A 12,937-nucleotide genomic window follows, 5' to 3' on the forward strand; every position below is an offset into this window, starting at 1 on the left:
GGACACAAATTGGAAGGCTACAAGTTGCTTCCGCTAAAAAGCACTGTGCAACACTGAACCTGTGAACCACATAAAACATCTGTGAACCACAAAACAATGACCGTTTTGGTAATTCGGCGTTACCGCAAAGCATGTCTCCCGCGACCAACACAAATTTAGCACCAATATAGGCGTGGCAGTAAATGGGAGTTTCGGTGGACTTGTCAAAGGGAGTCGGCAAATTCAAACACCTGACGTTCCATCTTCGATAATTACGAATAGGTGAAGATAGACACTTATCTGATCATGTAGCAGTTGTCACCTGTCAGGAAACAACCCTTAATACCACCAGTACATCCTCTATGAAAATGTGGAAGTCGGCCTAGTGTATATTCTCGTAATACTAAATTCTGTAATTCTGCTATATTCCCTAAAACCTCGAATGACAAATATTGCATACATTGATCAACTCCGCTCTCTGTGCCAATTAATTAACTAATTAAAATCATGTAACAGTGCATGTCTTTGATAAGGTATAAAATCAAATAGTAGAATATCTTAGACATTGTATACTGTAGAAAATGTGCATATCTACTTCATAGAAAATACGTTTGGAGAGCCCTTAGACGCACAAAGTAAAAAGATGGTTGTTAGACTCATCCTGGAAGTTGTCAAATTCCACTTATTCCAGTTATTCAATCCATGGTAATACTGGTAGGGTAAAATAATAGAAACTAGCAGACAATAGGTCTATGTAAGTCCACCCCAACACAGCATGATTGCCCCTACTGATCATTGGAATCGTGTGTATCGCTGTCTTAACAGGTTCACACAATGATCCCGCAATGGATTTACTTGTATGTTGAATGTTATCCACTAATCCCAGCAACCCTAAGTAGCCTACAACAGGCTACTGTCATAATAACCATACAGTCGTGACCACGTTTACAGCGAGGAAACAAAAAGGTCCGAAATTATGTAAATAAATGCATGTAGATAACTGTAAGACAGTTATCAGTAGACAGTTATACAGTAAAAAAACTGAAACTTTGCTGAACGAAATCACCAATTTAGCAGCCATGCCCACTAAAAGTTGCACAGCGCTCTTTAGCGGAAGCGAATTGGAGCCCTGAAGCTGAAAACACTCTTACTGTAACAACTGTAACATAATACTATTGCCATCAAATCCATAATATCAGCTAAAACAACTTAGGCTATATTTCACAACGTTCCTATTTAAATGTTCACTTCTCGGTTGTTAAAAGATTGGTCTTTATAATTGAGAAATAAGGCAGAGCACTGACAATAACAGTCACAAACTGTAGAACTGCACATAGAACTTAAGACCGGCCTCCTACTCCGGCTGGATTGGCTAGGAGACAGTGAGCAGGGCGGGAGAAATGCTGGAGGGGTGGCTTCCCATTGCGTGGGAGAGGCTGCCATTTTAGCTGAGTGATGACGCACGTAGTACATTAAAGTACCCACTGCCTATCCCCTACCTATCGGAAGATCCGCTCAGCTGAGCTCCAGAAAGACTGACAGACTGACTGACTTACTGCCGAGTCTAACACAGACGATCAGACGGGGCAACTGACTGACTGACAGACCTTTTGGCTTTCTGCCTGGCAGCCTGTTGACTACACTGGGGATAACAGGCCTGAAGAGAGAGAAGGAGGGAGGGAGAGAGTGTGAGAGAGAGAAAGCGAGAGAGCGTGAGAGAGAGCGTGAGAGGGAGGGAGAGAGAGAGAGAGAGTGCGAGAGAGAGAGAGGGTGGAGAACTGGGCTCGGGGGCAGGGCGGGGCGGGGCGTTCAGCTGCAGCGGAGCTTGGCCAGCAGGTAGGCCACACTGAGGAAGAGCCAGACGATGAGCAGGTTGGGGCTGAGGGCCAGCAGAGGCAGGGAGTACAGCAGGCTGGGGTCTAGCCTGAAATCACGGATGGGCAACAGGCCACTCAGGTTCTTCTGGATCACCCCCTCCCTGGTCCCAATGCTGTAGGAGAGGGGGAGGAGCGGGAGGGGGGAGGGGGGGGTGGCAGATGGTATGGACGCGTGCGTAACGGAGGGACAGGGACCGAATGACAAAATAAAGAGGAACAATGAGAAAGGACCCACCATGGGAAATGTAGTCAATGTAGGGGCAGCCATGATGGTGGTTGGAAAAGGGAATTATGGCGAGGATACAGGGATGGGAGAGCAGGGTAAATATGAGGTTCAGACCACAGCCAAGTGGAGTGGAATGGAGCGTAAAATCAGATCCCCGTTTCAGCCGGATATGAATCCCAAAACGTGGATAAGGACACCAAAATCAACCAACGGTGAAAATGAAAGAAAAAAAATAAAATAATATCAAATATCATTCAAACGAACACATGACAAATAATAGTGTAAAAAACGCATCACCGTAACAGAGGAATAGAAAAGACAAGAGAGAAAGAGAGAGAATCAAAAGAGAAAATTAAGAGAGATGTTCTGCATCTTTGGGAAAGGAAAGAAAAAAGTTTGTAAGAAGACTCTAGCCAGAGATGGTTCTCCATGTTTAACAGACAGACGGACATGGGGGAGAGTGAGGGCTTGGGGGGGTGGGGGTGGGGGTAGGGGGGGGTATGGGGCAGCGTGCGGTTGAGCTCACTCCCACTCCAATTCCATTTGATGGGAAAATGTTTTAATTCAATTCATGACTTCAAAATTGCCCCATTACTTCATCATGAGTAGAATTAGAACCTCCTGATGTGAATTTACTGAACTGGAATGGAATTGAGCCCAACCTCAGCGGGAGAGGGAGGGCGGGTTCTGCCAGTCTAGAGCCATGCAGCAGCACAAGCGTGCCTCATCCCAGCATGCTTTGCACTCAAAAAGCTGCGCCTGTCCAAAAGAAAACGTCTACAAGGAACCGTGCACCATGGCAACCATTCCTTGAGTGCCCTCCGCCCCTTGCCCACTCATCCACAGCTTCGTAGATCAGAACTAATGACTAGCTCCTAATGACACTCCTGATACGCTGTCTAGTCTCCAACGGGGAGAGTTGTTCTGTTCCTGGGCTGTGGAAGAGTAGAGGAATGGCCCGATGCTCTCCTAAGGCAGCTCCACAAACATCCCTCCCTTAGACACAGACCTCGGATCAGATTACCTTACTCACCCCCCCCCCAAACTCATCCATTATGCATTATGGGGAGGGGGGTGTGGGCAGAGCTGACCTTCAATCAGTGTCTATGGGTACCATCATCCTGCCCTCCCACTTCATAGAATGGGAGGGAGGAGGAGAGACCATGCAAGAAGCTGCAGGACAGCAGCCTTCCTACTCAACAACACAAAACAGTACACACTGTATATACATACAGTATCTCCCATGTTAACAATACATGGACAGGGACTGCAGATGAAAATGAGCTGTTTCGCTGTAGCTGGCAACAACACATCAGCTCTCAGCTTCTAAAATAGATATGTTTTTGCTTCACATTGCCCCTGGCAAACAAACCTAATGAATAAAATACATACCCGACAAACAAGGAGCTCTGGGGAGACTCATTCCTTAGACAGAGGGCTCTCTCCCCCGCTAACCCTATACAGGGAGTTCAACCCCCCCCCCCCCCCCCCCCCCCACGTCCATTTCATCTATCCTTTCTTTCTCTCAGCAAGCAGTGTCAGCAAACAGGGGGATGACGGTTGAGGACAGAGAGGGCGGGGGGTATGTGGAGGTATGGGAAGCAAGGTGGGTTGGTTTAAGTCTGGAGCTAGATCAGTCAAAATGGGGGCACATTCTCTGCAAACTGGCTGGACAGACAGACAGACAGACAGACAGACAAGCAGGTGTTATTGCAGGAGACGGACAACAGAAAAGAGGATGAGGCATTAAGGAACAAGTGGCAACTACAGAGACAGAGAGACAGAGAGAGAGAGAGAGAGAGAGAGAGAGAGAGAGAGAGATAGATTGATAGAGAGAGAGATAGAGCAAGATAGATGGAGAGATAGAGAGAGAGAGTTTACGGCTTGGAAGCCTATCAACGTTTTCAAATCAAGTCTCCTGTAGTTGGCACAGGCCCGGCATTTGGAGCGAGCGATGTATTGAGTGTTGTTGTTGTTGTTGTTGTTTCAGCTCAGGCAGTGAGGGGAAAAACATGTACCTGCGCATGCAGTCGAGGGCCTGGGTGAAGACCTGGGGGGCCATGCCGTGCTCGTGCTGCAGGATCAGACACTGTTCCAGGGTGACGGACATGGCCGTGCGGTCCTTGGCGCTCTTGCAGCTGGTGAAACGCACGCCGTTGAGACGCCGGCAGATCTGCATCGGGGTGGGTGGGGGGGGGGGCAGAGGGATGATGGGCAGGAGTGGTGGAGGGGGAGGGGGTGGGGAGGGGGGAAGAGGGGAAGAGGTGGAGGGGGAGGGATTACTGTCAATTACTGGCTTCAGAGTGAGACAACAGAAGATCGTGTGGCTATAACAGACTTAGGAATGGATTCTACATGGTCCACCATCTAATGTTGTGGTACAAAATATTGTATGCAAGTAGCACACAGAACAATAGGACACATTCTCAGAGCTTGTGTGATTTTTGTTTTATTGTTTCATCCCTCTATGACAAATGGCTGATTAATCTCTCTGAAATCGCTGTCTTTGAGATGATTAAAGATGGTGGTGAGGTCTACTGAAAAAATGTTTTAATAAAAAAAAAAACATCCCACAACTCCTCAAGAAAGTGATTGTAGTGTACCTCTGCAGCCTGCCAGAGGATGTCCACGTTCTTGTTCTTCCTGGCATGGACGTTTTGCCCCAGGAACCTCAGCAGCTCAGGTAGACAGGTCTGGGAACGGGACCTGGGCAAACCTGAGACGGCCAGAGCGGAGAGGTTGACAAAGATCTGATGTATGATTTCTAGATAAGTATTCACCCCCCTGGCCTTTTTTTTCGAATTTTGTTGTGTTACAGCCTGACTTTAAAATAGATTTAATAGATGCTTTTGTCACTGATCTACACAAAATACCATATCATGTCAAAGTGAAAATATTTTTCATTTTTAATTAACAATAATCAAAATAAATAAAAAACACTTTTACATTATAGTGTATTTTGTGTAGATCAGTGACAAAATCAGTTGAATCTATTTTAAAGTTAGGTTGTAACACAACAAAATGTGGAAAAAGTCCAGGGGGGTGAATATTTACTGAAGGCACTATATCATCAATATGAACGAATAACTTACAGTCCTCAGGTAGGACCTCTTTGAACTGTTCGTAGTAGGAGTTGAGGCGAGCTAAGCTCTCCAGGTTGATGATCTCCTGTAGAGAGGTGTCTCCAAACCTTACACACACACACACACACACACACACACACACACACACACACACACACACACACAGACACAGACACACACAGACACACACAGACGTAAGGCTTCGGCACTGAAACGCCACAGCTATATACACCAGGACAAAAACTTTGAGATATGGAACCTTAATGGGAGCCATGTTGTTTTATCTTTCTCCCTACTTCCCTCCTTCTTTCTCTATCTCCATCTCTAGCCCTCACCCACTATCTCCCTCCCTCCCTCCCTCCCTTCCTCTCTCCCCATCCCTCATTACATGGTTCAATTCCGAGCTCAGAGTCAACATGAGAAGTCAATTCACTCGCAAACTTCCCTTGGGGGTATCCCCATAAAGCCTGGATGAGGCAACGCCCCCATCACAAAGTCCATTCTGATTCTCGTGCATGACATCATATATATCGATTTCCCCAGTGAAATAATTCTTCCGATCTGAAAAAAACGTCCTCAAACATATGAAGATATGCTGTGGCTTATAAAAAGGAACAATAGTTTAACAATGGATCATATTGGGCTGCTTGTATTTGGTGACTGTGAGTTTGCCAATGATTTATGCTAACATTTTATGGAGGGTCTGACGAGAAGAATTAAGAATGAATAATTCAGAATTAATCATTAAGAATTAATAATTAATCAGGCTTCAAATGGTAGGACTCTCGGAGGGAGAAGTGTGTTCCGTTTACCATTGCTTCCCGAGCGAACAGTCCATTCCACTACGAGCTGAAGTCAATTTGACTTAATGTGAGTGGACGTATTTGATTGACACCTGTCCGTCACATCAGATTCTTCAAATCAACTGAGTGAGTGAAGTGGACTTGCTCTCATTTGGAGAATCGGAAGGGAGCCCATATCTCTCTCCATCCCCCCCCCCTCTATGCCCGTCCCCCTCTCTCACTCACTCTCTCTCTCTCTCTCCCTCCCTCCCTCTCTCTCTCTCCCTCTCTCTCTTCCTCTCCCTCACTCACTTCTCAGCAAGTGTCTGCTGTTCATTGATCCCCACGTTGAAGAGCACCGGCTGCACACGCAGGAGCATTCCGTTCTGGATCTCCCGCGGCAACGCGTCAAACATTGTCCCTGGCAACGGAATGCGGACGTTGAAGCCATCTCGGTTCCCCGTGATGACGGGCAGCATGTCGGGGGCGTTGCTGGACGTTGCCTGGGTAACCTTAAAGGTGACGTTCCGGAGGTCCATGATGCCCACGCTCATGTCTTCCAACATGGCCAGCTCCTCTCCTGGAACACACATGCAAACACACGCGCACACATGCGCACACATACACACACACACACAAATAAGTGAAGATACCTATGTGATTGTATTGTATTGGATGAGACAACGAGAGAGAGCAACAACTGAGAGAGAGAAAGAGAGAGAGAGAGAGAGAGAGAGAGAGTGTGTACATTTTTTGTTCATATTTTTCTTATTTATTGTTATTTTATGTCCCATGCACCAACCTCACCAAGTAAATTTCCTGTATATGCAAATATACTTGGCCAAATGAAAGAATTCTGATTCTGAGAGACAGAGAGATAGAGTGAGAGAGAGAGAGAGAGAGAGAGAGAGAGAGAGAGAGAGGGTTGTTTACCGTAGGTGCTGAGCAGAGACTCAAACTGAGCCAGCAGGCCGATGGTGTAGAGCTGCCTGAGGAAGCCGTCGTCACGGAGACAGTTCCTCAGTTTGATGATGAATCCACAGATGAGGGCGGTGAGCTAGAGAAAGAGAGAGAGACGGAAATCAACATTCACATAAATACACTGTTCCATAACGCCAATCCATCTCACTGCTTTTATATTCAACTATACTACAACGTAGTTAGATGGGTGTGTGTGTGTGTGTTTGCAGTATGTGTGTGTGTGTGTGTGTGTGTGTACTGACCGTCTGGCAAAAGACCACGTCTCGGCGGTACTGCAGGGTGAGGTCCATGGCGATGGTGGGGGCGCTGTCCTGCATCAACAGGAACACCATGGACTTCTTGGCCTTGTCGCTCATCATGGCCACACACTCTGTCAGCGTGGTGAGGAGAGGGTACAGAGCCTCACTCCACTCCCCTGGAGCAGGAACACACACACACACGCACACGCACACACGCGCGCACACACACGCACACACACGCACACACACACACACACACACACACACACACACACACTAAAACAACCCTTTCACTACTGTGTCTACTCCAATATATGGTACCTAAATATTGTAACAACCTAAATCTGACTGACCACATATTTTCTTGGAATTTCAGAAATACTGACAAATATATCCAACTGATCAATCTGACAATACAGGACAACACACTGGGATATAGATGATATTATAGATGGTCCTATGTAGCCCTAGATCTGGAATAAGGAGAAACGCTGGGCTGGACTGGAGCAGGGGACAGGACAAGACAAGACAGGACAGAACAAAAGCAGGGGACAGGACAGGACAGGACAGGACAAAAGCAGGGGGTAGGACAGGACAGGAGAGGACAGCACAGGGCAGGTGAGGAGAGGACAGCACAGGAGAGGAGAGGAGAGGAGAGGAGAGGAGAGGACAGCACAGGAGAGGAGAGGACAGCACAGGAGAGGAGAGGAGAGGAGAGGATAGGAGAGGAGAGGAGAGGAGAGGAGAGGACAACAAACGCAGGGGGTAGGACAGGACAGGACAGGACAGGACAGGACAAAAGCTCTTACCTGGGAAGGCCTCTTCCCCACCGGGGCTGCCATCTGGAGGGGATGGAGGTGCGACATGCATGGTTAGCAAGCGCCATCAGCCGCATGGCAGCAACACACTCACTACAGTACAGTACAGTAAGCACGGTCTGGGCTGAGCTAGCTCAGGGAGCACAGGGAAGGCCACAGCAAACAGCACTTTGGCTCAAAGCAGTCCCGACACAAAACACAAGCAGACCAACCAAATATCAGCTGTCAGCCTCGAGAGGTCAGACAAGAAACACACACACACACACACACACACACACACACGCACGCACACACACAGATTGTGCATATGTGTACGTTTATACAGACCGACACTCAGGATGAGACTCAGGATGTAACTAGGCAACAATCTAAAGCAGCAGAGGTTTGATATCTGTCTGTCGTAATGGTAACAGACAGAGACAGTAGATCTTGTTCGGAGACACAGAGAGCAGGGCTAAAGCTATTCATCCTGTGGTCCAATGGCTCCCGAGAGATAACAGATACTACGGAGATGGAGCAAGTAATGGCGCATACTGATGACACGTCAGGAGGCATTCCAGAGTGTACACTGAGTATGAACCCTCTGTCTAGTAGAAATATAGTAGTAGTAGGCTTTGGGATTATCTTTATAGTTCACAAACATATTGTTCAGATGAGCATAACCCTTCATTAACAGAACAACCACTTCAAGTATACGCAAGAATGACGGTGCGTCCGCAACGGTCAGGAGATGCACCTTCGTTGTATTCTGAACGTGGCGAGGGGGAAAACAAAGTCAAGCTCATTCCGATGCCATAAATGTGATGAACGTGTGAGCAGGACAGCGGTGTGATGGAAATGAGCTTTTGAAGGCATGGGGATGGATGCTTGTGTGTCCAAGGTAGTAAAGAAAAAAAGAAAAAGAAAAAAAAAAAATCAACTGAAGGCCAATGAAATAAAGTGAGAGTGGAAGTGAAGAGGAGAGGACACCTACGGAGGTCTCTGTTGGGGCTGGGTGGGCATGCAGGGAGGCTGGACAGAGACAGAGCAGGCGGGGGAGACGACCACGGTGAGGTGGGGGAGGATGGGGATGATGGTGACGATGGTGAAGATGAGGAAGCCTCCTGCTGAACGCAGTCCGGGTTGATCCAGAAGGCCCGGGTCCGCTGGTTACCTTTCTTACTGGTTCCGCTGCCGCCGCCCTGCTGGTCGGCCTGGGGAGGGTCTTCGCTGCTGTCGCTGGCGCTTGGCAGGCGGTCTTTCTGAAGCAGCTTGTCCACCCTCTGGATGATACACTCCAGACTCTTGTCCACGTTCACCCACACTTTCTCCTGGAGGAGGGGGGGGGGGGGGGGGGGGAGAGGAGAGAAGGGTAGGGGAGGAAGGAAGGGGAGGAGTGGCGGGGAGGAATTAGCTGGTCAAGTGGCAGGAAACTCTGAGATTGTAGCAAAGTCTTGGGATTCGTGAGATAGCAGCAAACTCATGGGATCAGACTGTAAGGTTAAGAGAGGCAACTCTTGAAGTTAGAGTCTACACGGTTCTCATCCTACCAGGTAGAATCCATGGGGAAAAAAGAGTCTGACTGTTTGTAGAAAGCAATCACAGCTCTCAGCAAGCCATACTCAGGCAACAGAAGGTAAAACTGTTAGGCAAAAAGTCCTATTAAGCAAAAATCCTAATAATCACTGACTAGGTAGCATAATCACTGCCTAGGTACCGTAGGATATCAAAGTTTTGAGAGGAGAAACAGCAGCCAAATCGTGCCAACATACTCTCACTCACCCCCCCCTCCCCCTGCACCGCCCCCCAGTGGCGAGCCTTACCCACTCCTCCTCGTGCCAGTCTGTGTGCAGCGAGGTGCAGCTGTTGCTGCCACTCCACTTGGCCAGCAGTGTGTCCTGGTCGTTGCGGAGGACCACGTGCTCGGCGTCGGCGGAGGGAGACGCTTTGGATGCGATGTACTCGGGGCGCGCCGCGTTCAGGGCCTGGATGGCCGAGGCCAGCAGCTTGCAGTCACACACCGTCACTAGCTGGCGAGTCTGAGGGACGTAAGAGGAAGAAGAGGGAGAAGAGGAACAGGGCGGTCAGGAATAACACACAAGATAAACCCACAGTTCATTCTCCTTCATCAGCAGGAAAGACACGTCAACGATAACAACAATAGGCTATGAAAGTCTGGACCCACAACTCCAGAATGTAAACACAACTGGAGACACACGTCATTTTTGGAGAATGCCCCAATCACTGTCATGATTGCTTGCAAAGGTTAATCTTAGCCAACGAACTGTAAATATGTTTGGATTTTGCCCAAGGTTTACTAAGCTTGCAGGTAAGATCAAATTAATTTCCTGGAATGTAGCGTTAATTAGGCTCTCTTTTGCTCGCAACGCCTGTCTCCAAAAACTACAGTGATATTATAGAGCCACTATTGTCAACGTGGGGTACGCGTACCCCCGGGGGTACGTTGATCGATCTAGGGGGTACGCGAAATAAATCTGTGATTTACCTTCCCAAACAGTCCTGTTGAACAGCCGACTGCAGTCTCGGTACCAAAAATAAATGCATGCACCCTATCCAACAGAATAATATTATCACAATGTCTAATATGTAAGGGATAATGTTAATAGAATATCAATTAGGCTACAAAATAACCGACAGGGGGTACATGACTGTTAAATGTTTGGGAACCACTGTCATAGAGCATTTTAGCGGGATAATGAGCCATGGTACCACGTGAGGCAGCAGGTAAACGTCACCTGGGGAGGAGAAGCTCATGCCTTGTTCGCGGACCCCACCTGCCATAAATGTGTGATTCACTAACCCAGAATGGCGAATACCTCAGTGCCATATTATTTGCTTTTGAGCAGTCTGCAGTTTCTGAGAACAGGGTCATTAATAACCATTGGGGCTCCTGCGTATTGATTTTGTAAGCTAGGCTGACTGATCTGCAGTCAACAGGGATCTCCATCGGTGGACAATGTGGAAGGACTTTATGGCTATTTCATATTCATCCCACTTTGCCAACATTCCCGTGGTAATGTCACACGGCTGAGTGGATTTACCCGAGTCTGCGGCTGTTTCCTCAGTTGCCTGGCTGACGCGCAGACCAACGTGGTACTCAGCAAGAGCTGCACCCACTGGTCTAGTAACCCCAAACTTTCCTCACTCTCATTAACTACAAGGTGTAGCGGCCCATATTCGAACGGGCCCATTGACTGGTCCGGCTTCTGAGCGGGCCCATTGATTGATAGACATACTTTGTATTTGCATTTGGGGCGTGACATCTCATTCCTTACTCCTTCTGTTGGAGTGAAAAGTGATGGCGCGGACAAACATACAAGATACAGGGGGTACACCAACCAGGGGGTACACCAACCAGGAGGTACACCAACCAGGGAGTACACCAACCAGGGAGTACACCAACCAGGGAGTACACCAACCAGGGGGTACACCAACCAGCATAGGGCATAGACCTTTCATTTTAGAAAGAGCTTCAAGAGCTTCACCAAATTCAGCAGTCTGGGACTTGGAGTCTCTTCAGTCAGGCAAGTTCCTCAGGCCCTCACCTTGTCTGCTAGGATAGCCAGGGTCCTCTCCAGGCCATTGGCAGAGCGGTCCTTGGCGGCGCGGGACAGCCTCTCAGCGTAGTAGCTGACCTGGGTCTTCAGGGTGTTGATGTGGGCGATGATCTCCTTGGCCCTGACGATGTCCTGAGGGATGTAGACGATGGACTGGGAGCTGGACAGGGCGCTGCTGCAGGGGGCAGACACACAGGCGGGGGGGAGGGGGTTGGAGGGTATAGCCTCTGATAAACACAGACCAGACATACAGTACACACCACACACGCGCCAAACAGACGCACACAGATCAAACAGACACAGGTAGAGACACAGACACACCCACACACAACGTGGACCGATTGACGCATTCTCTGTTTGACATAGTGAATCCGAAAGAGTGGACTCTACAGAGGTGAGTTGAATTGAAATGGAGTTGATTCCAACAACACCGTTTGAATAACCTTCTCTGCAGGTCCAGGACTGAGGTGAACATTCACATGCACATGCCTGCTCAGCACGCACACACACACGCACGCACGCACGCACACACACACACACGCACACACACACGCACACACACACACACACACACACACGCACACACGCGCACACACGCACGCACGCACACACGCACACACGCACACACACAACATGAATAGTGGACTCAGGCATATAGATAAAAGACAAACTCAGTGGAAGAACATACTTTGTTCAATGCACAAAGCAAACAGTGGTAGATATGAGCAAAAAAAGAACCATAACCATAAAAGAACTCCGGAACTCACCATTCCTCCTCATAAACGCTGATTAGAAAATAAAGATGTCATTAAAAAAAGAACTAAGAACATAGAATCATAAGAAAATGCCATGGCTAAATATAATATATAATTCTAGATTATATTATGATAACTTAAAAAAATAAGATCTATGAAATAACATCAAAACATGTACCATGCAACAACACAGGCACTAAAGTAAAGAGCCAAAAGTAGAGAAGGAAGTAAATTAGCTTGATGAATGAAATGAGTTTAATGAGACATTCTGTGAAATCTTAATTATGCAGATGTATTCATGTTTTATTTGTTGAGACAGAAGCAGAGCCATGTGTTTAGGAGTAAACATCAGAATACATTTCCTAAAATCATATAAAAGGTAATAACATCCTAAAGCGATGAAGTTACAATGATAGCTATTTATGTACTAAAAGCAGAGATACAGTTCACTTGATTGCCAATGCGTTTGTTTAAAAAGTCAAGCTGAAGCATTGGATAAGCTAACTGAACGTAACATGGCCAGTCAACAGAAAACCACTTCTACAAAATGTCTGTAAACCAAGGTTCTACTTCAGTTCACCTCCATCTCCTGTTCTGACATGGGCGCCTGCCAGTATCCCTTCAGTAAATCACATTTTGC

At 47.6% G+C, this 12,937-nt stretch overlaps 1 protein-coding gene across 4 annotated transcripts in view; it reads right to left on the minus strand.

The window, feature by feature from the left end:
• inpp4ab (inositol polyphosphate-4-phosphatase type I Ab) overlaps positions 1–12,937 on the minus strand; it is a 41,312-nt gene that overhangs the window by 6,118 nt on the left and 22,257 nt on the right. Inside the window, exons 14-24 of one of the 4 annotated variants that reach the window (XM_083679838.1) lie at positions 11,531–11,717; positions 9,788–10,003; positions 8,959–9,295; positions 7,977–8,009; positions 7,171–7,343; positions 6,881–7,004; positions 6,260–6,527; positions 5,175–5,272; positions 4,686–4,798; positions 4,101–4,255; positions 1,779–1,969 (exon numbers count right to left, since the gene is read on the minus strand). In XM_083679838.1, coding sequence (XP_083535964.1) covers positions 1,789–1,969; positions 4,101–4,255; positions 4,686–4,798; positions 5,175–5,272; positions 6,260–6,527; positions 6,881–7,004; positions 7,171–7,343; positions 7,977–8,009; positions 8,959–9,295; positions 9,788–10,003; positions 11,531–11,717 — 1,885 coding nt within the window. In that variant the 3' untranslated portion in view covers positions 1,779–1,788. Of the gene's footprint in view, positions 1–1,778; positions 1,970–4,100; positions 4,256–4,685; positions 4,799–5,174; positions 5,273–6,259; positions 6,528–6,880; positions 7,005–7,170; positions 7,344–7,976; positions 8,010–8,958; positions 9,296–9,787; positions 10,004–11,530; positions 11,718–12,937 lie in introns of those variants that run through there. The other 3 variants (XM_083679836.1, XM_083679835.1, XM_083679837.1) reach the window with 3 other exon arrangements.

Source organism: Argentina silus (genome assembly GCF_951799395.1).
Source record: "Argentina silus genome assembly, chromosome: 11".
In the NCBI taxonomy this organism is placed as follows: domain Eukaryota; kingdom Metazoa; phylum Chordata; class Actinopteri; order Argentiniformes; family Argentinidae; genus Argentina; species Argentina silus.